Here is a 23,267-nt window from a genome sequence, read left to right as displayed (position 1 = left end):
AATAACTGCCAAATGGCCAACCATCCAACCGCAAAGTCAACCAGCTGACGAACACATCAGTTAGTTAGTTAGCCAACCAACACACACACACACACATATATATACACATGCACGCTGCCATGGACACGATTATATACGAGCCCACATGCTTATGTATGTATTTATGTATGTGCATGTGTGTGTATGTATGTAAATAAAAATTTACTTAACTCATTTGCTGGTTGTATACAAATTTTCCTTTATTTCTTATAAGTTAATTTGATGTTTAAACAGCGGCGCGAGAATAAAAACAAGAAAAACAAAACAAGTTCAACATCTTTTTTTCTTTGTACTTTTAATATTCTCTTGATTTTTTTCTTTTAGCTTTTCTACTCTCCGTTTTGCGCTTTGTTTTGTTTCAACAATCACATCTACATACATATCTATGCTCTACCGTTTATGTTGCTAATGTGTGTGTGTGTGTGTACATATGTATGTATGCATGTATCCATGTATGTATGTATGTATGTATGTATGTATGTATGTATGTATGAATGTATAAATGCATTAAAGCCATTCCGGGTGTCTGTGGACTTGTGACTTTTGGACAGTTCGCGTTTTTTTTCGTTTTCGTTACTCAAATTTTATGTACTTATCGTATGTATGTAGCTGTGTATGTATGTATGTTTGCATGTATGTTTGCATGTATATAGGTATGTATGTATGTTTGTCCATACGTATTCCATCGCTCGTGGAAAAACGCTGGCCACCAATAACCTGATTGACTGACTGACAAAACTCTGTTTTTCACTGATATATGAAGGTACTCATGCAAGTACATCCATACATATATACACACACATATATACATATACACATACATGCATACATATGTACATACATACATCCATACATACATACATATACACTTACATACATACACACTTCTATATATGTTTTGATTTTTGTTTTGTTCCTTAACTGCCTTTATTTTTTTCTTGGCAGCAGAGGCGTCAACGGTTTATCGCCACTGTGGCATCTGTCAGCTGCGTTGATTTATTATTAACTGCCGTAGCGAACAATTAGTCGCCATTGAGCAGAACAACTTTACTTCACAAGTGTGATTAAAAAGGTGTCGCGACATATTTTTCTCTCACACTTATCTACATACATACGCATACACATACATACTTACATATATGTATACATACGTACCCCCTGGAATGTAAATTTGTAGCTGTTATGATGTTATGAAATAATTACTTAACCGTTATTCCGTTATAGCGCTATTTCTCGTTGACCTCTTTTAACATTTAACATCAAATACTTTCGTCCAATGTTGACCTATAAAACTGTCATTCAGTTGGGCTCCTTTTGTGTTATTCTGTGTCATCTTATTTAAAGTTTAGGTGATTAACTGTGATCTGTCATACATACATACATAGAAGGCGCTTAGTTCTGCCAAGGAACGGTTGCTGGTTTTCTGATAAAAAATAATTTTCAATGAACTAAACGGTTGGGGGTAGTCAAAGGCCCGAAAAAATGATGATTTTCAATAAGTTTTTTTTTCTAGTCAATGGCTTTATTTTACAAAAATAAAAAAATAGCATTAATACATCGTGTTTCGACTTGACTTTAGCAAAATTTCAAAAAAAAAAAAAAGGAAAAAAAAATTAATAATTGTAAAAGTTATCGCTGTTTGTGTGGAGCCCGTTTCTCCAAAAGTCCCTTGCGGTGATGATCGCAAGTTCTTGGAGATTCATTTAAACTCAATCGGGCAAGAGAAATTAGTTTTATGAATAGATAATCTTGTGACTGATCGAAGCTTTTTTTCAAAATTAACAGGAAATATTTTTCAGATTTTCGAGAAAAAAAACCGATAATCAAAAAACTCGAAATTTTTGACAAAAAAAATCCTTCGATCAGGCACGAGTTTTTTTTGCTTTTAAAAGCAGTATACATTTTATTGAAATCTAAGGGACAGCGATCACCAGTTCAAAAAACATAGTTTTCAGAAAAACGCAATTAAAGTTTTGCTATCGATTTATGTAGAGTTGTACGAATTATTTAATTACTTACACTGTGTCCTCTATTCCTGGGCCATACATTAATTAGTTCTTCAGCCGACATAGCAGCTTCCAAAAAAATATCAACTTGCTGTTGGCTACGTAGCATTCTACATTCTCGAGTGTTGTCGTTAGCTCGCTTATCTGCCACTTTCATATGTCGGTTGCTTGCAGCTGCTGCTAGCTATTTGCTCTCGAACTCTCCGGAGCGCCCGAGCGTTAATTGTTGAATAACTCGAAAAGTATTTGTCGAATTCACTTCAAATTTTCAAGTAATATTTTTAAGATATTATACTTTAAGAAAATACAAAAAAAAAATTCAATTTATTGAAAATTCTTACTACCCCTAACCCCCTAAGGCAGCTCAGCCGCAATCTGAAGATCACTGAACTGCGCCAGAGACGGTGTTCCATATGTTTTCCTGTTTCACTTATCAATAGACCAATTTTTCAACGCTATTCAATGTTAAAGAATTTTATTTTATTCTTATTTTTATTTATATTTACAAACTCTGGTTTGGAATTAACAGAAAAAAAATGATATCAAGAAAAATTAATACCAAAATATATGTATACCAAAACTATTTTATGGTACAGAAATCTTACTTTCTGATTAAGAAATTCACTTTAAAAAATTTGCTTATTATCCGTGCTTTGTTTTTATCGCTAAAGCTATTTAATACAGCAATCTCACAAAACTTCTTTAGGATTAGATTGTTATACTGTTTTTTATAGTTTCGAGCGCCTAGTGCGTTTTATTTAATTTATTAAATGTTTTTAAATTTAGTTTTGCTTATTTTATTTAAATTTATTTTAATTGACTTTATAGTACTTAATGTTATTTTAATTTTTCTAAATTAATGTTTTTTATTTTATTTTATGACGGTTCCAAAGCTTCTTAGTCTCCGGACATATCAATGCCTCGACGGCAGCTTTGATGATGCCTTAGGCACTTTTTGTACTTTACCAAAATATTTTTATTGTCCTATTTTTACTTTAACTTCTTTTTATTAATATTTCAAGTATTTCATTTTCTATATTTTTTTCGCTTTGTTTTATTTTATTCACTCTATTTAATTTTTTATATTTTAACTTACGTTACTTTATATTATTTTATACTATTTTGTTTAAAGTGATTTGGTTTTATTTCATTTAATTTTATTATTTTATTTTGCGTTGTTCTACCTAAATTAATATCCAAAATAATGATGTTTTATTTTTTTATATGTTTTAAATTTTTTTTTTTTAAATTTGGTTATATTATTTTACTTCATCTAAATTAATTTGGTTTCTTTGTCTTTATTTTTTCAAGTAGTTTTTTTATTTTTTAGGTTTTACCTAAAATTTAATTCGGCTTAATTTTATTTTATTATGTGTTATCTATGCTATTTTTGATTTTACTCTATTTCATTTTATGTAATATTAATTTAATTTTTCCCCCTTATTTGTTTTTATTTCAAATATTTTTTTATTCCAGTTATTTAAATTTTGTTATTTATATTTATATATATTTTGTATTTTACTTAGTTATTGCTTATTTTATTTTATATATTTTACGCTTTACCATATTTTTTAAATTTTAATTAGATTTAACCTTTTTTTATTAGGTATTATTTTATATTTTATTCAATTTTGCCTTATTTTATTTTATGGAATGATGTGTTTTACTTAAATATTTTTTCAATTAATTTTTATCTCTTTTATTTTGTTTTAATTTTTTATATCTTTTTTATTTGTTTTAATTTTTTTTTAAATAGTTTTTATATGTATAATATGACCACAATATTTTTTATATAATGTAAATTTTTTTTAAACTTTTTAAATTTTTATTTTTAAATTTTTGTTGTTTAATAATTTTTTTATTTTGTTTTTAGTATTTTTTGTTTTTTAATATTTTTTTGTATTTTTGTTTTACTTAGGTATTGCCTTTTGTTTTAGTAATTTTTTTATTTATATTATATTTATATTAGGTTTAATCTAATTTGGTTTTATTTTATTTCATTCTAGTGCATTTCACTTAATATTTAAATTAAATTTTCTTTATTTAATTTATTGGTTTATTTTATTTCATCTTCATTTGCTTTCTTTAAATTTATTTTATACTGGCTGTACCCGGCGCGCGTTGCTATGCCAACAACTAAAATAAATTTAAGAAAAATAACTTTAAAGTAAAATCAGTACACAAATAATTAATTCATTCTAAACCATTTTACTGATTTTGTTTATTTCAAAAAAATCGGTTGAACGGGGCAGAAGTTGCTACTCTGCAGCGCCACCTGGTGGCGAGTGGCAGCAATGAACATATTCTGTAACCCTTCTCCGTGGAAAAATACATATAAAGGGTGATTTTTAAGCTATTATCTTTTTAAACAGTTGGTTTAAACAACTGACGCACGTTTCGTGTTTTGTTTCACTGTCAAACATCTTCAGTTTGGTCTATAATTTAACCATGAATCGTCTTACAAACGAACGCTTGCAAATCATTGAATTTTATTATAAAAATGCTTGTTCTGTTAAGAAAGTTTAAAGTCGAAAAATTGTGTTCAGCGACGAAGCTCATATTTGGATCAATCGGTACGTAAATAAGCAGAATTGTCGATTTTGGAGTGAAGATCAGCCAGAAGAATTGCAAGAGCTACCTACGACAAGAGGTCACAGTTTGGTGCGGCTTAGGGGCTGGAGGTATCATTGGACCTGACCGTACTTCTTCAAAGATGCTGCGCATCGTAACGTAACTGTGAATGGTGAGCGCTACCGTGAAAGGATATCCAACTTTTTTTTGCCCAAAATGCAAGAGCTTGACTTTCATGACATGTGGTTTCAGCAAGACGGTGCCACATGCCACACAGCACGCGTAACAATGGACTTGGTGAGAGGCGAGTTCGCTGAACATTTTATTTCACGCTCGCGTCCTGTCAATTGGCCACCCAGATCGTGCGATATAACGCCTTTAGATTTTTTTTGCGGGGCTATGTTAAAGCTCATGTCTATTCAGACAGGCCTGCTTCAATTAACGCATTGGAAGACAACATTAAAGCATTTATATGTGAGATACCGGCCGAAACATTGGAAAGAGTATGCCAAAATTGGACTAAGCGGATGGACCATTTGAAGCGCAGTCGCGGTCAACATTTGCATGAAATAATCTTCAAACACTAAATTATATGGACTGTACTATCGATTTAAATAAAAATTTCATGCATTTTCCTGAATTTTACGTCTGTTTTTTTGAAAAACTTTCGTATAGCTTTTAAAAAATCACCCTTTATATTTCAATTTTTATAATAATTGGTCCGTTTGGTCACCATCCGCCTACCCAAAACCTCTACTTCCTTCTTCCCCCTGTTTGGTTTTCTGTTTTGTTGGATGGACCCTCATTTAAGCAGCCAATTATCCTAACCTAATCTAACCTATTTCATTTTATATGATGTTATGTTATATGTAATAATTTTTTTATTTAAATACATTTTTTTTAATTAATCTTAATTCACTAGTTTTTAGTTTTTTATTTTAATTTGTTTTTTTTTTTTTTATTTTATTTTATGTTGTTTTTACTTTGCTTTATTTTGTTAGTTAAATTTTTTTCATTTAAGTCTAATTTACTTTAATTTTGTTTATTTAAACTTAATTTAGTTTAATTTAATTGCATTAAATTTTATTTATTTTTAATTAATTTTATGAATTTTTATTTAATTTTTTCACATATACACACACATGCATACATACATTGTATGTATGTATCTGTTTGTAGATTTTCATATTTAATCGATGCATTTTGCTCCAAGTTTCAGTGTCTGTTCATTAACATACATACATACATACATACATATACATACATATGTATGTGTGCCTTTTGTTCCTGAAACCAAGTTAATGAAATCATGTCTTGAGGTCTCCTTTATTTTCTATTCCGCAACCCGTTAATTCCGTTCTAAGCTTGGCATTTATTTTTTTTCCACTTATACCAACTTGAGTATATATACGGATGTATGTAGTTCATGTACATAAGCGACCCGATTTTGTTGCGCTCTAAAATATTCATTCATTTATTCTATTAACATCTGCTTTTTGCAGCATCAAGGTCATTTTCTCCTTCTGCTTAGTGAGTGGCTCATCCGCATGGCGTATTCCGCATTGGCATTTTAGTCGCTTTAGTTTGAACTCATTTTTATGCACGAATTTGTACTCGCACGAACATACATACATACATACATAAATACATACATTCATTTACATAAATACAAGCAGTGATTTGACTTAGTCGCTATACAGTTATTTACTCTTTTCTCCTCCTACTTTAGATTTTAATGTCGTTTTTATTACTTTATTTCGTCATTTTATTTACTTTTCTTTTCTACACGACGCTGCTACGTATTTTACTTTACTTTATAATCATTTTTCTTGTTTTTTTTAATTCCTAATTCCTGTATTTATTGACCCATCGTTTGCCCTCGATAGCAGCATATGTTTGCCTAAAGTGTTCACGAGTATTCGTAGTATTTGTTGTAGGAATGTGTGTGTGTATGTAGGTATTATGCGAATTTATACACTGTTTATATGCATGTGAGTGTATACGCAAATACGTACTAACTTATCAACTACATAATTCCATGGAGCATTTCATTACTTGGCCGAGAAAGGAAATATTTATATATGCACGCATGATTATGAGTTTGCAAATAAATTATCCGATGAATTTTGATTAGTTTGTGTTGTGATTCTTACACAAGTACTAATTTGGGGAGAAAAGAAAATAAAAAACACAAAAAAAGCAAAAAACATTCAAAAAATAAAAAAAAATTCAAAAAGAAAAAAGAAAAGAAAAGAACAAAAAAAAATCTAACGAGCATAGAAAAGCGTTTGACTGAACATACTATATTTGCGTAATCTGCTAAATTCGTAATTTTGTTTTTTCTCTACTTTAAATTTTATATTTTCTTAAGCTAAATCAGATAAAGAATCGAATAATATCTGAAATAGCAAATCACATCGATGAAATGCCGTTAGCGACTCATTGTCTCCTTCTTAGATTCAAATATCGGACCGTTTCCCTCAGTCATGGCTGAAATTTTGGAAAGGTCACTCAGGTCGTTGGGCTGTCAGTTGCGGTCTAAGAGTCAACTCCGGAGCTGATGCTACTTACTAGAAAATATAAACCTCCACGCTTCAGACTTCTCTAATAAAATAACCACGTGCTCCCGCTTTCATCGGAAGTTAAGTATCTAGAAGTTATACTTGTCTCCAAACTCCACTGGAAATTACACTTTCAAAATCGGGTAAAGAAGACTAGCATAGCTTTCTACTATTGCACTAACACACCGGTCGTTCTCTGGTAGTGGTTCTGCCAATTTTACGGTGTGAATGCCTGGTATGGTGGAAAGCTCTTCGGAAGGGCTATAATATCATTAAACTGGGGAGGGTGCAAAGGACTGCATGCATTGGCATCAAGATCAAATCTCTTAGGTTTGCATGTAATATTTCTCTGATCTGGGTTCCAGGACACAGGAACATAGAGGGAAGAGAAATTATTGATGAGCTTACCAAGAAGGGGACTGAATTGGTCTCAGAGAATTCCTACCGGATCATCGGTATTCCCCTGACTGTATATAAAGGCACTCGAAATGTCTGCATTCTATGGATCTTGAAAAGGTCAGCCGCCAGTATGCGATAACACCAACAGAGTAAAGAAAACGAGGATCGAACTGAGCCTGAAGTTCGGGGGAAATAAAGTGCCGAGCCGAATTCAACATCGGATACTATCTACCCATCTGACTTTTTGAACCTAACCAAAGAAGACAGGGTGTTTTGTTCGTTTAAAGCCGCGCGTGACCGATGGAAATGATAAATAAACAGCTAATGTATAGGAAAAATGGTAATACACACCAACAGCGGCTTTTCAGCGATAACCAGTCGAGCTTAATCTTGTGCTAGTGTGTGTCGATGCAACCACGGCTCGGGGAAATGAACAAATTGGATTATAGAAAATTGAACTAAATAATTTTTGCTGTTATTTTTTATTTTGTTTAGTAAATTGATAACATGCGGCAGTTAATCATTCTATTGTCAGCCCATTTAAAAATTGTTGATTATTGTTTATAATCCAGATTAGTGTGTGGTACACAGACGAACTTACATATGCCTATTCGTTTACACACTTACATTTACACACATGCTAATATGCACTGAAATACAAGATTCAATTTCACTGCAGAAGTTGTTAAGTTGAAGAAGCGGCGTAATCGATTCAGTTTCTAGGTGGATGTCTAGGCCCCTATTCAAAGTGACTCAGACAATCGACGCAAGTCGATTTATGGGATCTTCTAAGCCTCAACTGGGGTAGTAAGTAGTTCAACAGAATGATACCTCACCTCGGTTAGAGGGACATAGAGCAGTGCCTATATGTGCATTCCCAATTGGAATTAATGATCTCACGCATCCATGGCTTGTGCCTTTTCAAAGCAGCGAGCCTCACATTCTATTTTACTATATCCACGGTAACCCTATGCATCACTTGAGCAGATGCGATCGAAATTGAGACACACTAACTCCGATTCTGTGTCCCTAAGTACCCAGTACCATTTGGTAGCATGCCTTCTCTGTCCACGTACATTCGCTTTCACGACCAAAGTAGAAATTCACATAGTGCTCAGATCGCTAGCTGTTAGCACTTGACACACGGAAAACTTGTCGGCGACAGATAAGCGATCTGCCAGTCGATTTTTGAACTATGGGGTTCTCATTTGATTGTCTAGAAATAGTAGTACTACCCAAAATACCGCTATCACGACTCCGAAAAACTGTCTTCTCATGTTCCCTGCACATCTCTCATGTATCGAGGCGTACATTCTCCTACTTAGAGAGTTTAAGAGCATTCACTGCCAACAGTTATCGCTAGAATGCTACCGTAGGAACCAGACTAACTGGAATCTGCCGTATGCTAAGACGTCTCCCACGCATGCTAGAAATCATCTCCTCGAATAGACTGGCGCGCATTAGAAATGCGTTCGACAACTACTGAACCCGTCGCTAAATCGACAGGTCTTGCACGAAATTCACAAACTTTCGTCTTATGAATGCGCTAATCGGATACCAATCAGCACGTTTTGCAAATGAATAGCTTCATCAGCCTTTCGAGAACCACGTTTGGTAGGTAGGTAGAGTGGCAGTATCTAAATCACCCCACTTAGATCGTTGCCGATCCATTGTGACACCTCAACAGCAGTTTATCTACTACTCCTCGTTAAGCCGTTTTATTTTAAGTGCAAACCCATTGATCTGGCTAACACTTAGGTATAACCCTAAGCTTCTCGGCATTATTCAAGAACGATGAGTCGAAGTATCGGCAAGCCATGCGGGACAGTAACAGAGAAGATGTCTGACAGACTCTTCACGAACAGACGACAAGAACAAACGCGTGAGGAAAAGCGGCAAGAAAATACGCAATTAGGACTCCGGTACCTGGTGTGCCTAAAACGCATAAACATGGCTCCACCTTGATGAAATGTTTTTAGCAGTCCAGGGTGGAATCAGCTCAGAGGGGAGGAATGTTATAGCATTAGTGGGAGCATGCCCCACATACCACTGGTGGGACGGCACCTTTGATGAAGTGTCTGTCATTTTCAATTTATCCTCCTCTAAAAAAAAAAAAAAAACAAAAAAAAAACAACTTCTCCTTTAGACTCTCTCTTCATTTTGCAGCTTCTGCAATAGTCGAAATGAGGTAAGTTTAATATTTGAGCATTTCGAACTAGGAGACAGTGGCCCGTAATCGAAGCAACTAACATAGAGCCATTTTTCCTTCATCGATTAAGTAGCGCCTTTGAGCGCCTGACGTCCCATTTTGACCAAATTCTTTTTGTAGCATTGCATGCCAGACTATCTGGACTGGAGTGACGCTTCTCGTACCACGCAGTTTGTAGGTTGAGAGGGGTATACCTACAATCTCCATACCAAGAGGGAGTCGAGTGGTAGTGCGCTCTCTGGCTAATTTGCCTGCGTTTCAATTCCCTGGTACGTCACTATTTTGAGAATCACGTTCGACTGGCACAATTTCGTTTTGGATATTCGTTTAGGCTACACTTCTATGTATTCAGAATTGACCTCAGCGTACTTAAAATGTGTCCCGCATGACACTAATGATCTTCTCTTATCACCTTAAACCTACTCCAGTAACACCAGTTTCTCTTTGGTCCGACACTGTCAAAACAGCTCGGGCCTGTGCTCAGTTGACATCGCTGACATGGTGGACAAACCGAGCTAACCAGCCAAAATATACAGCAGTCAACGTCTGAGTGGGAGTTTAAGGTTTGTCGAGACTGGCTTTCTCAGCCTAATCTAACCGATTTATGTGCCGAAGTCAGATAATTATATAAAAAAATGGTTCTTAAACTAGCGCTGTCTTCATAACATAAAAAAGTCATTGGGTAATGGGGCAAATGTTTTGTATTGTAATTTCTAAGTTGGTTTATAGATAAATTTAGTTTTGGGTTTCCTGGGTCGACAATTTCTGAACCCTGTGATTTCTGGAACGAAAGTACACTGATATCTGCTTAAATGTTTTTCTAGGGACAATCAATGTCAAAATGACTTTGAATTGCGCAATGCCTATCTATGAATATCTTCCGCCCATTGAATTAATACAAATTTATAGTTTTAATAAAAATAAAATAATTTTATTATCCTACTCACTGCATCTATTTTAATCTCCCAAACAATTTCTCTGTGCTTTCAGGCTGATGATAAATCACTACTTGCACGCTTCTACCATGCAGATCGTTCACTCACAGCTGTTGCCAGCGAACTGGATAGTTTCGATGGCCGTGCCGAACCAGATCGTTGTTCACGTCTTGTTAGTCGGCTACGTCAAGGACAGGTATGCCCTCAATTTACACTCGTATGTACCTTAACTAAAACCATTTCTTTTCTACCATTGCATTACGCGACAAAAGGACAAAGTGCTCGCCATCACTAATTTAATAATGGAAGAGTTGCTCGGCGACGAACGCCATCCGCGCGCGTTTCGTGCCAAATTCCCCGAGGAAGTATTACAAGAGAATCTTGCCGGCCAGCTGTGGTTCGGCGCAGAGTGCCTCGCTGCCGGTTCATCGATAATGCATCGCGAACAGGAGAGCAAAGAGATGCGTCCGCTGGCACAGGCGGTAACGAAGAGTCTGGGCACGGTGCGTAGTTTGTTGCGCGATCAATGCCTGCGTAACAATGTGCCGAATAGCAAAACACTGCATTTGGATTTGAATGATTCGGCTACGGAGCAATTGCATGAGAGTTTGAAGATCTTCGATCGGTTATTTGCCGAATTCGAATTACGTTACGTCAGCGCGATGGTGCAGGTGAAGACGAAGGAGGAGTATGAGATGCAGGAGCTGATTTGTGTGCTGTTTTCGGAGACACTGCAACGTGCACTTAAACTTGGCCTGATCGATCAGGATAAAGTAGATACATTCGATCCGGCTTTGATGTTTTCCATTCCACGGTTGGCAATCATAACTGGGCTCGTCGTTTACCCGAAGGGGCCGCTGAATATGGATATGTCTGCGGATCAGCTGTCCGAAATGTTTCGGCCCTTTCGCACGATACTCATAAAAATACGTGATCTACTGCGTACGTTGAGCAAGAGCGAGCTGCAGCAGCTGGAAAAGCTTTTGTGCACCAATGAGGATATACAGCTGAATGTGAGTGTGAACCAAGTTTTTTTTTGTGTGTGAGATATTTTAATAAAATCATTAAATTTTTTTCCAGCAGCCAGTTGGGACCAGCAGCATTGAGGCGCCGAGTGAGGATCAGCAGAACAACAACAGCAACATCAGCACTATTAGCACAAACACCAGCATCCAAAACCCCGCCAGCACCATAACGGAAGAAACGGCAAATACCGCATCGCTAGAGCAACGAAACAATAATCTAAGCAACACGATGTCCAGCGCTGCTACCTGGGAGACGCAAGTTCCAACCGCTGATCGCAACTCAACAAGTTCAAAAAGTGATTTAAGAACTAATAAAATAGAAGATGGTGCCGTTGCAAAGTCCCGCTGTGGCTCTTGTGTGCGTCGCTCGGTATCATCAGCCTCTGGTGATAGTTCAGCAATTTCCACACCCGCCGTTTCGCCTACTCCATCACATTCGATTGTGTCTACAACATCTGCGGTGACCAACAGTTCGACTACCTCACCTGCCGACTGGTCCGATGAGGACGACGAGGACACTGAGGAAGATGAAGACAATGAGGGCGATGATGACGACGATGACGACGACGTTGACGACGATGATGTTGATATTCTCGCCAATGCAGACGAAGATGACGACGAGGTCGTGATCGGTGATTGTGAGAACGAAGACATGGTATCCGCCGATTGCGCTTCCGGTTATCTCATTCCAAACACAAATTTCGGCAATCTTTTGCAACCTCAAGAAGTTCCTTTGACGGGCAATTTTATCGCCAGTGAAGATGATCTCTCCAGCAATGCAAATGTGGAGGTGGAAGATGAGCATGCGTTTTCAGACGTACCCACCACCAGCGCGGCATTGAGACGGCTACATCTTAATAGTCAAACTGAACACTCGTCCATGGAAAGTGGCGATAAGACGACAATAATCGTACCAACAGCAACCACTTTAACACCCTCACCAAAGTCATCTCCCTCCATTGGCAGTAGTGATAACATTTCCAGCCACCATAGCACTGAAACTGATAAGGTGTCTGCATGCAGCTGTGAGCCTACAACTTCCTCATCCTCGACAACGCGTAGCAATAAAACCGAATCGAGCGGGAAACAGTCAACACAACATCATTCCAGCAGCCATCGTCACCATCATCGTCATCATGACCACAGCTGCACATCAGCACGATCACATGCAACGCACAGTCATCATACCCATCACAGTCCTTCAAGTCGTCACCATCCCTACCATCATCATAGCCATCACCACCATCACCATCATCATCGGCGTAATCGCAGCCACAATGAACACACAACCAAGGCGAAAAACAACAGTGCTGAAACTGGTGTTAGTGTTAGTAGTGATGCCACCGCACAGCAGGTGGTGAAACCGGGTGAAGTTAAGGAAGCCAAGAAGTCGAAGTCACCCACATGTCTCAACAACACCTCGAGCGCAGATAGCAGCACTGCATCTTCGCTGTCCGATGGCGCTGTTGATGTGCATCAACAACCTAACGAAGTTAGTCAGGCTATAAAGGTGGCCACGCGCAAAAGGTTCAAGTAAGTGCTTGACAAAATACATTTTTGTGATTCGCCATTTTTTCACAATTTTTTTTTTTTTTTTTTTGATTTTACAGAAGCATCGAAAATCTATTGCATCGCCTTTTCGTTTGCATTGCTGGCGTGGCTGATCAACTGCAGACGAATTTTGCAGCCGATTTACGTCAAATACTACGCAGCGTGTTCCTCATGAATATGTCGCCGGCGCAGGAAGAGCTCGATATACCCGAAAAACCAAAAGAATCGGAACTGTTTGAGTTCCGAGCTTCCGAACAAGATGTGATACAGGAGAATGCTGGCTCCAATCAGAGCATTTATTCAGCGGAGGAAGTCAATCCCGAGCTGGACAGTGTGTTCCACAGTAATGGTGGCGGCAGCGGTTCAGGCAGTGGCAGCAACAGCAGCAGTAGTAGCGGCGTTGGCAGCAGTAGTAACAATCGGCATTCCCTCGGCGGCGCCATACAACGCGGCCATACCATAGACGTGGCTGATCCGAATGCTGCGCCCGGTGTTGGAGTGGGGCGCACACATGTCAGTCGCAGTCGTAGTTTGGGTGATCAAGATCACAGTGATACAGGCGCAACGCCTGCCACATCGTCTGTCGCGACAACTGTCGGTTGTCAAAGCAGTCGCTTGAACGCTTACATCAGCGGACAGAGGCAGCGCCGAAATCGTAACGATTCGGTAGGTAGCGCCTCGCCCATTTCATCAGCCTCTTCATCATCTGCCTCATCGGAAAACAACTCGCCAGTCAGTCAGCGTGCCTCAATAACGACCCCCACCAGCAGTCACATCAACTACGTTAACAACAACAATAACAATCCTACAACGACAAGAACAACACCACCGTCAGCGGCCGCCACCGCCGCCGCTGCTGCTACAACCGCTGCTGCCAGTATGCGCACCGTCAATGTGAATGCCCGCCTATCGCCACCCGCCTGGGTGCCAGATGATAAAGCGCCGCGCTGCATGTCCTGCCGCACACAGTTCACAGCATTCCGGCGCCGCCATCACTGTCGCAACTGCGGCGGCGTGTTCTGTGGTGTCTGCTCCAATGCATCGGCGCCATTGCCCAAATATGGACTGACGAAGGCGGTGCGCGTATGCCGTGATTGTTATGTGCGTGAAGTGCGTGTCAACACGACAGGCGCCGGCGGTGGCAGTGCTGGGCGTAGCGCTTCCTTGTCGCCACGCTCAAACACAGCTGCAGCTACTGCGGGTGGTTCGTAGAAGAGCGCACAGCAACGCTGGAGTGGAGAGGGAAAAATAGGAAACGTAAGAGGAATGGTGACGCTTAACAAGGCTTTTGCGCCGTTGTTGTTGCCTATTAATTGCTGCTGTGCTACCGTTCGCAGTCACGCATGATTTTGGAACATTTTAAGCTGCAAATATTTTCCAATTTTATTTTTATTTTTATTTTTATTTGTTCAACTGTAAATAGTGAAAATTACACAATGTGAATGTGTAAAAATGAAATGTATTGGACCTTTACGTTAGTGCGACAATTACAACAATGCGCGTTGTAAGCTAGGAGTATATTTTAATTTGTCAAACTAAATTTAATTCTAATGCAACAAAACGCTGTAACGGAAATTCAAAGCGCCAACTATTGACTAAACTTTGGCTATCACGCAAATAACTATTTGTGGAAAGGGAGTAGGATTCTGGGGTTACATTTTATGGAATTATACTAAGCAAATTTATGTACTAGAAGCTGTTGGCGCTAATAGACAAGGAATTACATAACAAACGCATTCTAACTATTCCAATTTAAGGGGTTATATACCTTGTGAGCCCGAAAAAATGGACGATTGTCATAATTTTTTTAAATATGTTTTAGAATTTTATTCAAATGAGGCACATATCATACTGACGGGTAACTCTGGAAGAATACATTTTGGTGTTTTTCTTTTAAAAAATGTATTTATTGTTGATATCGCCCCTCCCCCGAAACGCCGTTTTTTAGAAGAGGCTTGCGGTGATCATGGTAGCGCATGAGCAGCTCAACTGAAATCAAAAAAAATTAAATGATTATTGTAGAAAAATGTTTTTTAGTGAATCTGAATGGTTTATTTACCCACAAACAAAAATTTTTCTCGACATGAAAACCGCTTAGCACCAAAAAAAAAAAGATTTTGAGGGGTTGAAAAATTAAAAAAAGATTAATTCCAGCGAACTATGCAAATATTTATAAAAAGTGAAGCGTTCAGATTCACGCGGTTGTAACTTCGAATAATTAAAAAAAAAGTTTATGCAAATCGGTCAAATAGTTTTTGATAAATAATGATCACCGCGACGGTAATTTTCAAAAAACACGACTTCGAGATAATCGCGTCTAAAGTTTTGCGTGCACTTCTCGTTCCAAGAAAGGTCGCGCGCTTCCACGGCCTGTAACTTTCGTTCTAGTGCTTCGATCTTTATGATTTTTTGAATTTATATTTGTAAGATGATGTACTTTTAGAATATGCCATAAAAAAGTTTCGATTTTTTAGTCCAACACAAGGCATATGGTATAACTCATTAATCACTACATTTAAACATCTTTCGACCAAACACCTAACAGAAGTGTACGCGCCAGTTCATTATTTTTTGAATTTATTATTTATTGCTATCCGATGTTTTAATGAAATTCAGTTTATTTAATAGTAAATCAATGTTTGGGCCAACCAAATATAAAAAGTCACTTCTAATTACGAATTTGAAAAAAAACTATAAAATAAACTTCAACTATTTCTAGATTGAACAGACTTCAAAGAACTGTTCGATATATTTTCGCATCAGCCAACAGCTCGTTTTGTGATTTTTCTTACTCCGCCTGCGCTTGCTGCATAACAATAAAATTTCTTTATAGTTAATTAACTGTTCCTAGTTCGTAAATGGCCTCCCCCCTGCGTACTGCTTACACGTACACATACATACATTTGTGTAGTACTTTTGCGTTTTTCTTTTCAAAAATATCATTTTGATTTGAGCTTGAAAAAAGTCCGTAGCAAGAAAGTCACCTACCAACAGCGTATGCATGTATTTTAATGTACAACTTAGAACTTGGTCTATTTTTGTATACCTTAGTATTTAAAAAAAAAAAAAAATCAATAAAAAAAAATTTAAAAAGTGATGATCATAGACAACTGTTAGTTTTGTAGCAATAAGAAATTTTTGTATTGTATTTTTAGTAAAGATGAAAAAGGAATAAGTTTTAAATTTACGATAATACATTAAAAAAAAACAAAAACATGCAAGACACGCCCATATCTGTTTTGTATTGCTGAACTGTGTTTCCGAGGTGTGATAGATATTTGAGAGATAAAATGTAAACAAAAAACAAAGAAAAAAAGAAGAGTAAAACCAACAAATAGTATAGCCTAGTGAAATTTCTGCATTAAGTTGCGTTCTAATTTTTTGTGTTTTTATAAATTTTGTTAATATTTTCGTTAGAATACTAGAAAGGCATGAATACCCGCAAATAGCCTTACTTTTAGTATATTATTGCCTTTGCAATAAAAAAAATTTACAATAATTATTAATTTTCTTATGTGACTCGCTGAAGTGTCTTAACATTCGTATGTATACAAGTTTATTTAATTTTAAATTTTTCTTGTTCATTTTTTTGTTAAGTTGAAAACTGCACTAAACTGCGACTTGTTTTGCCTTTCAACTATTTTATTATCATAAATACTTTTGTAATGCATTAGTAATTGCACTTGAAGGGTATACGCCAGAATTTGTTTTTGTTTTTATTTAAATATCTCTAAACGTAATTTTAATTAAACTAAAACACATAAAGAAAACTACTAACAATTTGTGTTGCATTTGTTTACGTGTTTAAACTGAGAAACAAAAACAAAAATATTTTTAATATCTAACGAAATTGCCGAAAAAGCTACCACAACTGAATGTATTTATGAGAAAAAAAAGAAGAAAATTCAACAATAATTTTATGTTGCTGAAAACTAATTTTTTGATATGGGAATTCAATGATTTTGTGATCTATTGTCTATTTACTTTTATTCAGCTTATTTAAAAATATTTTATTAAAATATTAAAAAAAAAAACTATCCATATTTAAATTGTATGACGGCGTATCGCAAAAAGTAAATTGTTAAAAAAAGCAAATAAAAAATAAATAAGTATATATACATTATACACAAAACAACGTAAAATTAAAAAAAAAACATAAAATTGTTTTATTTTCTACTAGCTTTAACCCGCGGCCCCGCTCGCGTAGGAGTAGTTTTGAGGGGTTTAGGATATGTATATAAAAGAATTACAAACAATCAGAAAAATATCAAGCAAAATTATTTTTATTAATTTTCTATCTCAAACCGTTTCTGAACTTTGCATTTGGGTTATAGTTGAACAGCTTATGCGGATTATGAAGTCTAGAGTGTGCTATAAATAGTGGGAAATAGGAAAAACTAAAATTTTTTATATTAAATTTAAGCAAATATTCGATTATTTGTGACGAATGAGAGTGGTGGCGCGGCCTGGGGGCTGTGGGAAGGGAGTTCCATCATAAAAACATGCCTATAACCTTCATTGGGTGAAAATATGAATGTATAAAAATTTTTACGTCATTTGGTGTAGTCGTTTCGTAGTGATGTGCGGACAACGTACAGACATTCACCTTTATAGTAAAGAAGATTATAAGAGGTAGAGCAAAAAATTTTCATATTACAACAAAAAAACTGTCAATGGACTGTCACTCCAGCAGCATTACCCGTACATCATGGTGAAAAAAGAGTTTAAATGGTGTGGTCAATATCAGACTGTTAGCCGGCTCTCAGCGAATTTGACAGAATCAGCGGATGGGCTGACGTACAGTGGCCGACAGAAGTCTACGTACACCCCTCCCTTTCGTTGTTTACAAAGTACAAACACTTTGCTTAAAAATGTGTTCATGCAATTTCATTTGAAATCTTTTTCTAATCGACTGAAGGGGTTACATGGGTTTCGTGGGTTCAAAAAATCGATTTTTTTGACTTATTAATTTATACATCTCAAGAATATAATTCTAAATTTTCAAGTAGATCCGAATAATATATTAGTTTCGGAGATACAGCCTTTGGAAGGTCTGTGCTCCAAGCCACTTTTATTTTTACTCAAAACTTTAAACGCGTTTTTCTCGGAACCGTGTTTCCAAAGTCGGTTTGTCTCGAAATCTACTCAACCGATCTTGATGAAATTTTACACAGGTGCTCGAGATACAATTTACTCTGCTTGAACGAAGGATTTTTGTTTTTTTTCAATTACAACTATTTAAAAAAAAAACAAAATGTCAAGCAAATTTGACCGAAATTTTCATTTTTTTGGAAAAATGTATGCCAAAATTCCAATTTTTACTTTTTTTCTTTCCTTCGTTCAAGCACGAGTTTATGGTCTTAAGTAAAACACTTATTTTTTTTTTTCATTTTTGATGATCCTGTCAGTAGTTATGCGGACAACGCGGACGCACCTTTTTTCGAGGGGTCACCGGAAATGACGTTACAATGGAATTTTTAAATTTCAGAAATTATTCCTTAAATATGTATCTATAAGACAGAAAAAAGTTTGAATTAAATAAATAATTTTCTACATAGAAAAAAAAAATATTGAAAATAGGTCTTTTTTTACCCTTAAAACAAATCTATTCTTTAACATAAAATAACACAGTTATGCTAAAAAAACGCAAAAACAGCGTTAACAAAAGTATACATACAGAAGCGGTTTCCTAGCTTGTACTCTGATATCCTAGGTATGCTGTGATAACGGTAAAATACCGTTTGTCTATTTCTTTCCTTTCCTTATGTTGCTTGCTTTGCTAATATTGCAATTTGAATACTTAAGCATCTAAAATGGCTCCCCGAAAAGAAATATCAGTTGCCGTTAGAAATTTAGTTATTCAGCATAGGACAGAAAAATCTTAACTTAAGTCATGCCACAGTCCAGATCATTGTAAAAAACTTGAAAAATAGTGGTTTCACCCAAAATAAGCCGTGCCGTGGCCGTCCGAGCAAACTATCTCGCAGAGACGTCAGCTTGATTCTAAAAGAAGTGGACAAAAATCCAAAAGTTTCTGCTCCGAAATTGGCCAAGGATATAGCAAGCTCATCCAACAAGTGTGTTCATCCAAGAACAATTCAAAGAGCTCTGGACAAAAACGGCTTTCATAGTAGAACACCACGAAAAAATGCTCTTATTTCTGAAAAAAAACCGTGAACTTCGCCTGGAGTTCGTCAAAGCACACAGGGAAAAGGGGATGGATTTTTGGCAAAAAGTTTTGTTTACAGATGAGTCGATGTGCAATATATCCGGTAGCGATGGAAGAGCAAAATAAGTGGAGGAAAAAAAAAATACTGCACTGAGTCCGAAGAATTTGGTATCAATAGTGAAGCGGCAATGTAATGGTTTGGGGAGCTATTGTTGCATCTGGAGTTGGAAGATTAGTATTTATTGAAGGTAATATGGATCGTTATAAATACAAATCACTATTGGAAGTCAATCTGAAATCTTCGGTGAATGATTTGGAGCTTGGTCCAGGTTGATTCATTCAACAGGATAACGATCCAAAGCACACAGCACACATTGTGAGGGATTGGCTGTTTTATCATGCTCCAAGGCAATCAAATACACCACCGCAAAGCCCAGATTTGAATATTATTAAACATGTGTGGGAAATTTTAAATAAAAAAATTAGTAAAAATCCGATTTCAAGCGCTTCAGTACTCAAAGAACGACTAATAGAAACTTGGAACAATATAACTTCTGCAGAGCTAATAAATTTAGTCACCTCGATGACGCGACGGCTTCAAGCTGTAATTGAAGTTTTTCACACTGGAGTAAGATATTTGTGTACTGTATGTAGACTTTTGTCAACATTGGTTTTAGGTTTTTTTACCATAGCTTTGCCATCTTATGTTCATGTATGGATTTATTTAAGTTTATAATGATTAGAAAAAGCTTTCAAATAAAACTGTGTAAACCCATTTTTTAGTAATGTTTTTGAACTTTCAATCGAGTGGAAATGGGGGGTGTATGTAGACTTTCGTTGGTCACTGTAGTCCGGGTAATGAATCAGTTTGTTTACGAAAATACTAAGAATGTATTAGTTATATACGAAAAAAAATTAACACAATGTGACATCGTTGCCGTCCATGATGGGAAGAATTATGAGATGGCGCCTATCGTGGTAACGTTACTTTGCTCTCAGCGAATTTGACAATGAGTGACGTAGTTTTAGCACCAGTATGGCCAGATTATCATTTTCGTAACTTGATTTAGCTTTTTTTTTGTTATTTAGTCTCGGAGTTTTAGTTTTTTCTTCATAATATTTTTCTAGCCTGTTCTCATTAAAATGCAATTATTTATAATTTTTTTTAAAATTAGCTTAATAATTCACTCAGTTTTATTAGCTTTACTTTTTTTTAACATCTGATCGCATTGCCCGCGATTGCAGTTGTTGTTGGTGTTCTTGCAAAGGACTGCATGCATTGGCATCACCGGAGCATGTAAGTTAACACCGTATTCTCCGAACTTCGCACAAATCTCTCTATACGCAAACTAGAGTTTAAGGGTTGTGGCAGGATTGGATCGAGGGAAAAATCTCCACCGAAGCTTGCACCTCTGTCTTTACTGACAGTTCCAAGATGGAATCGCAAGTCGGAGTAGGGGTTTTCTGTAAATCAGCCAATTTATCTATCTCCTTTAATCTGCCGAACACTGCTAGTGTTTGCCATCCTGCAGGTATGCAAAATGTTTAGGGAACGCGGGAGCTAGGGAGATATTAACATTTTCTCCGATAGTCAAGCCGCGATTAAGGCTCTGACGACACTATGATGCAGAACGAAATTAGTAAACTCCTGTGGGGGGATCAAATCTCTAGGATGTGCTGGTAACATTTCTCTAATCTGGGTTGCAGGACATAAGAACATAGAGGGAAATGAAATTGCTGATGAGCTTGCCAGGAACGGGACCGAATTGGTCTCAGAGGCCTCCTACCCAGTCATCGGCAACCCTCTGACAGTTGGTGAAGGGGAACTGCACAAATTATTTCTCAGGAAAGCGCAGAAAAAATGGAGCTAAATTTCTTCATGTGCTATTTCGCAAAACTCTTTAGCCCCAATACGATATACGAAGGACTCAGAAAATCTTTTGGATCCCTCACCATTCAATTTTCAAATTCATAGCTGTATTTACCGGTCACTGGACGATCGGCACACTCCCGGAAAAGCTAGGGTTAGCATTTAACCCCCATTGCAAAAGCTGTGGGGACCTTTCAGAGAAGGAGACTGGATCACAGATCACTATCTGTCTCTAGATCACCTCCCTGTTTGGCTGCAGGGAAGTTATTGGGATGGAGGTCAATTCTCTTGGGTGAGCAGCCAACATTTCCCTGATCGGTGTTCCAGAATATCAGAACATGGAGGGAACCGAAACTGTTGATGAACTTGCCAGGAAAGGGAATGAATTTGTCACACAGGCACATAATTTCTGCAGAAGCTGTCTAGATAAAGAAGAGAAAGCGCCGTTTGCACACCTTCTGTGCCACTGTTCTGCTCTAGCCAGACGAAGTTTCACTACTTTAAGTAAATAATTCTTTAACGAGGTGGAAATCAGAGATCTTCTTAAGTTTTTGAAGAGTTCACATTGGTTTTAAGAAGATCAGGACAAGTTCCGCATGCGGTATCATAGTGCACTAAGAGTCTGAATGTTTCATAGTAGACAACCGCTACAACCTATTATAAAAAAATATTTTCTTGAGCTTCCTGGTATTGGAAACGCTGAATGTGGGAGGTAAGGTTCGGAGCTGTGCTGAATTTCTGTAGCGGTAAGGCTGTTTCGATACGTTCCGTTAATGCAATAGCATTCCCAAAAGTGCATGGAATTATTTTATGCTATTAAAAAAACAAGTCGCTTAAAGAGGTAGGCTCAGGTATTTGCTCTTTCTTCCGCCATTTAAATATATATAATATATATACCTATGAAATGAGACTTTTTTTCAATTTCAAACGATATTAACAAAAAATTGCTACAAATTTAATCTTCAAAATAGCCATCGCTAGAGACACATTTTCCCATCTCTCAGGCAATTTGTGGATGCCGCACCAAAAAAATTGGCCGTCTTTGGCTGCAAACCAATCATCGAGCCATTTTGTTGACTTCTTCGTGAGAAGTGAAGCGCTGCTCGGAAAGTGCGTGGCCCATCGATGCAAACAAATGATAATCGGAAGGCGCCAAGTCTGGTGAGTAAGCCGCATGCACGAGTGGTTCCCAATACGTCTCCACCAATTCCCGGGTCGCTCTTCTTCGATGTGGCGGTGCATTGCCACATTGTCAGTTCATGCGGCACCCATCTTCCGACCTTTAAAATCATGCCCATGACTTTCAAAGTTTGGAAATGGTTTTTTGGGTCACTCCCAACTGCTCTGCCATCATTTCTTGCGTTTGACTATCATCTTCATCCAACAATGCTTGCAATTCGGCGTTCTCAAACTTTTTCGGTGGCCGGCCACGGTCCTCGTTCTCCATGCTAAAATCACCACTTCGGAATTTTTCAAACCACCTGAAGCAGTGTGCTCTACTTAGAGCATATCCACCATAAGCTTCTATAAGCATTTGATGCGCTTGAGAAGCGTCTTTCTTTAATTGATAACAGAAAATCAACGATGTCCGCGAATCGTAGTTTGAAGGCTCGAAATTCGACATTTTTAAGAGTGACAAAAATGCATTGTTATATGAAACGTAACAAACAATGAACTGAATATTGTTGACAGATGACAGAAGAAAAAACAAGACATTTGGGAAGATTTAAAAATACTCACAGCGACATTTATATACTAATAGCTGAAAGTCTCATTTCATAGGTATATATTATAAATAAGTTTTTAAAAAGATGTATCGAATACTTTTTTCGTCTCTCTCTATATGTGAACATCCCATTTCTATGATCGACTTTTCGAAAAAATTTCCTTTTAAATTAATGACAATGTTTTTTCACTCAATCACTTTTGAAC

At 36.9% G+C, this 23,267-nt stretch overlaps 1 protein-coding gene across 2 annotated transcripts in view; it reads left to right on the top strand.

Moving 5' to 3' along the window:
* The window catches only part of LOC129241728 (lateral signaling target protein 2 homolog), a 111,550-nt gene extending 95,161 nt beyond the window's left edge, over positions 1 to 16,389 (top strand). Inside the window, exons 3-6 of one of the 2 annotated variants that reach the window (XM_054878213.1) lie at positions 10,776 to 10,916; positions 10,993 to 11,733; positions 11,801 to 13,278; positions 13,356 to 16,389. In XM_054878213.1, coding sequence (XP_054734188.1) covers positions 10,776 to 10,916; positions 10,993 to 11,733; positions 11,801 to 13,278; positions 13,356 to 14,508 — 3,513 coding nt within the window. In that variant the 3' untranslated portion in view covers positions 14,509 to 16,389. The remainder of the gene's footprint in view (positions 1 to 10,775; positions 10,917 to 10,992; positions 11,734 to 11,800; positions 13,279 to 13,355) is intronic. The other variant, XM_054878223.1, reaches the window with a different exon arrangement.
* Positions 16,390 to 23,267: the final 6,878 nt, after the last annotated feature.

Source organism: Anastrepha obliqua, chromosome 1 (assembly GCF_027943255.1).
Source record: "Anastrepha obliqua isolate idAnaObli1 chromosome 1, idAnaObli1_1.0, whole genome shotgun sequence".
Taxonomy (NCBI): domain Eukaryota; kingdom Metazoa; phylum Arthropoda; class Insecta; order Diptera; family Tephritidae; genus Anastrepha; species Anastrepha obliqua.
Note: the sequence above shows the minus strand (reverse complement) of the source record. Positions and strands in the feature narration are given on the sequence as shown.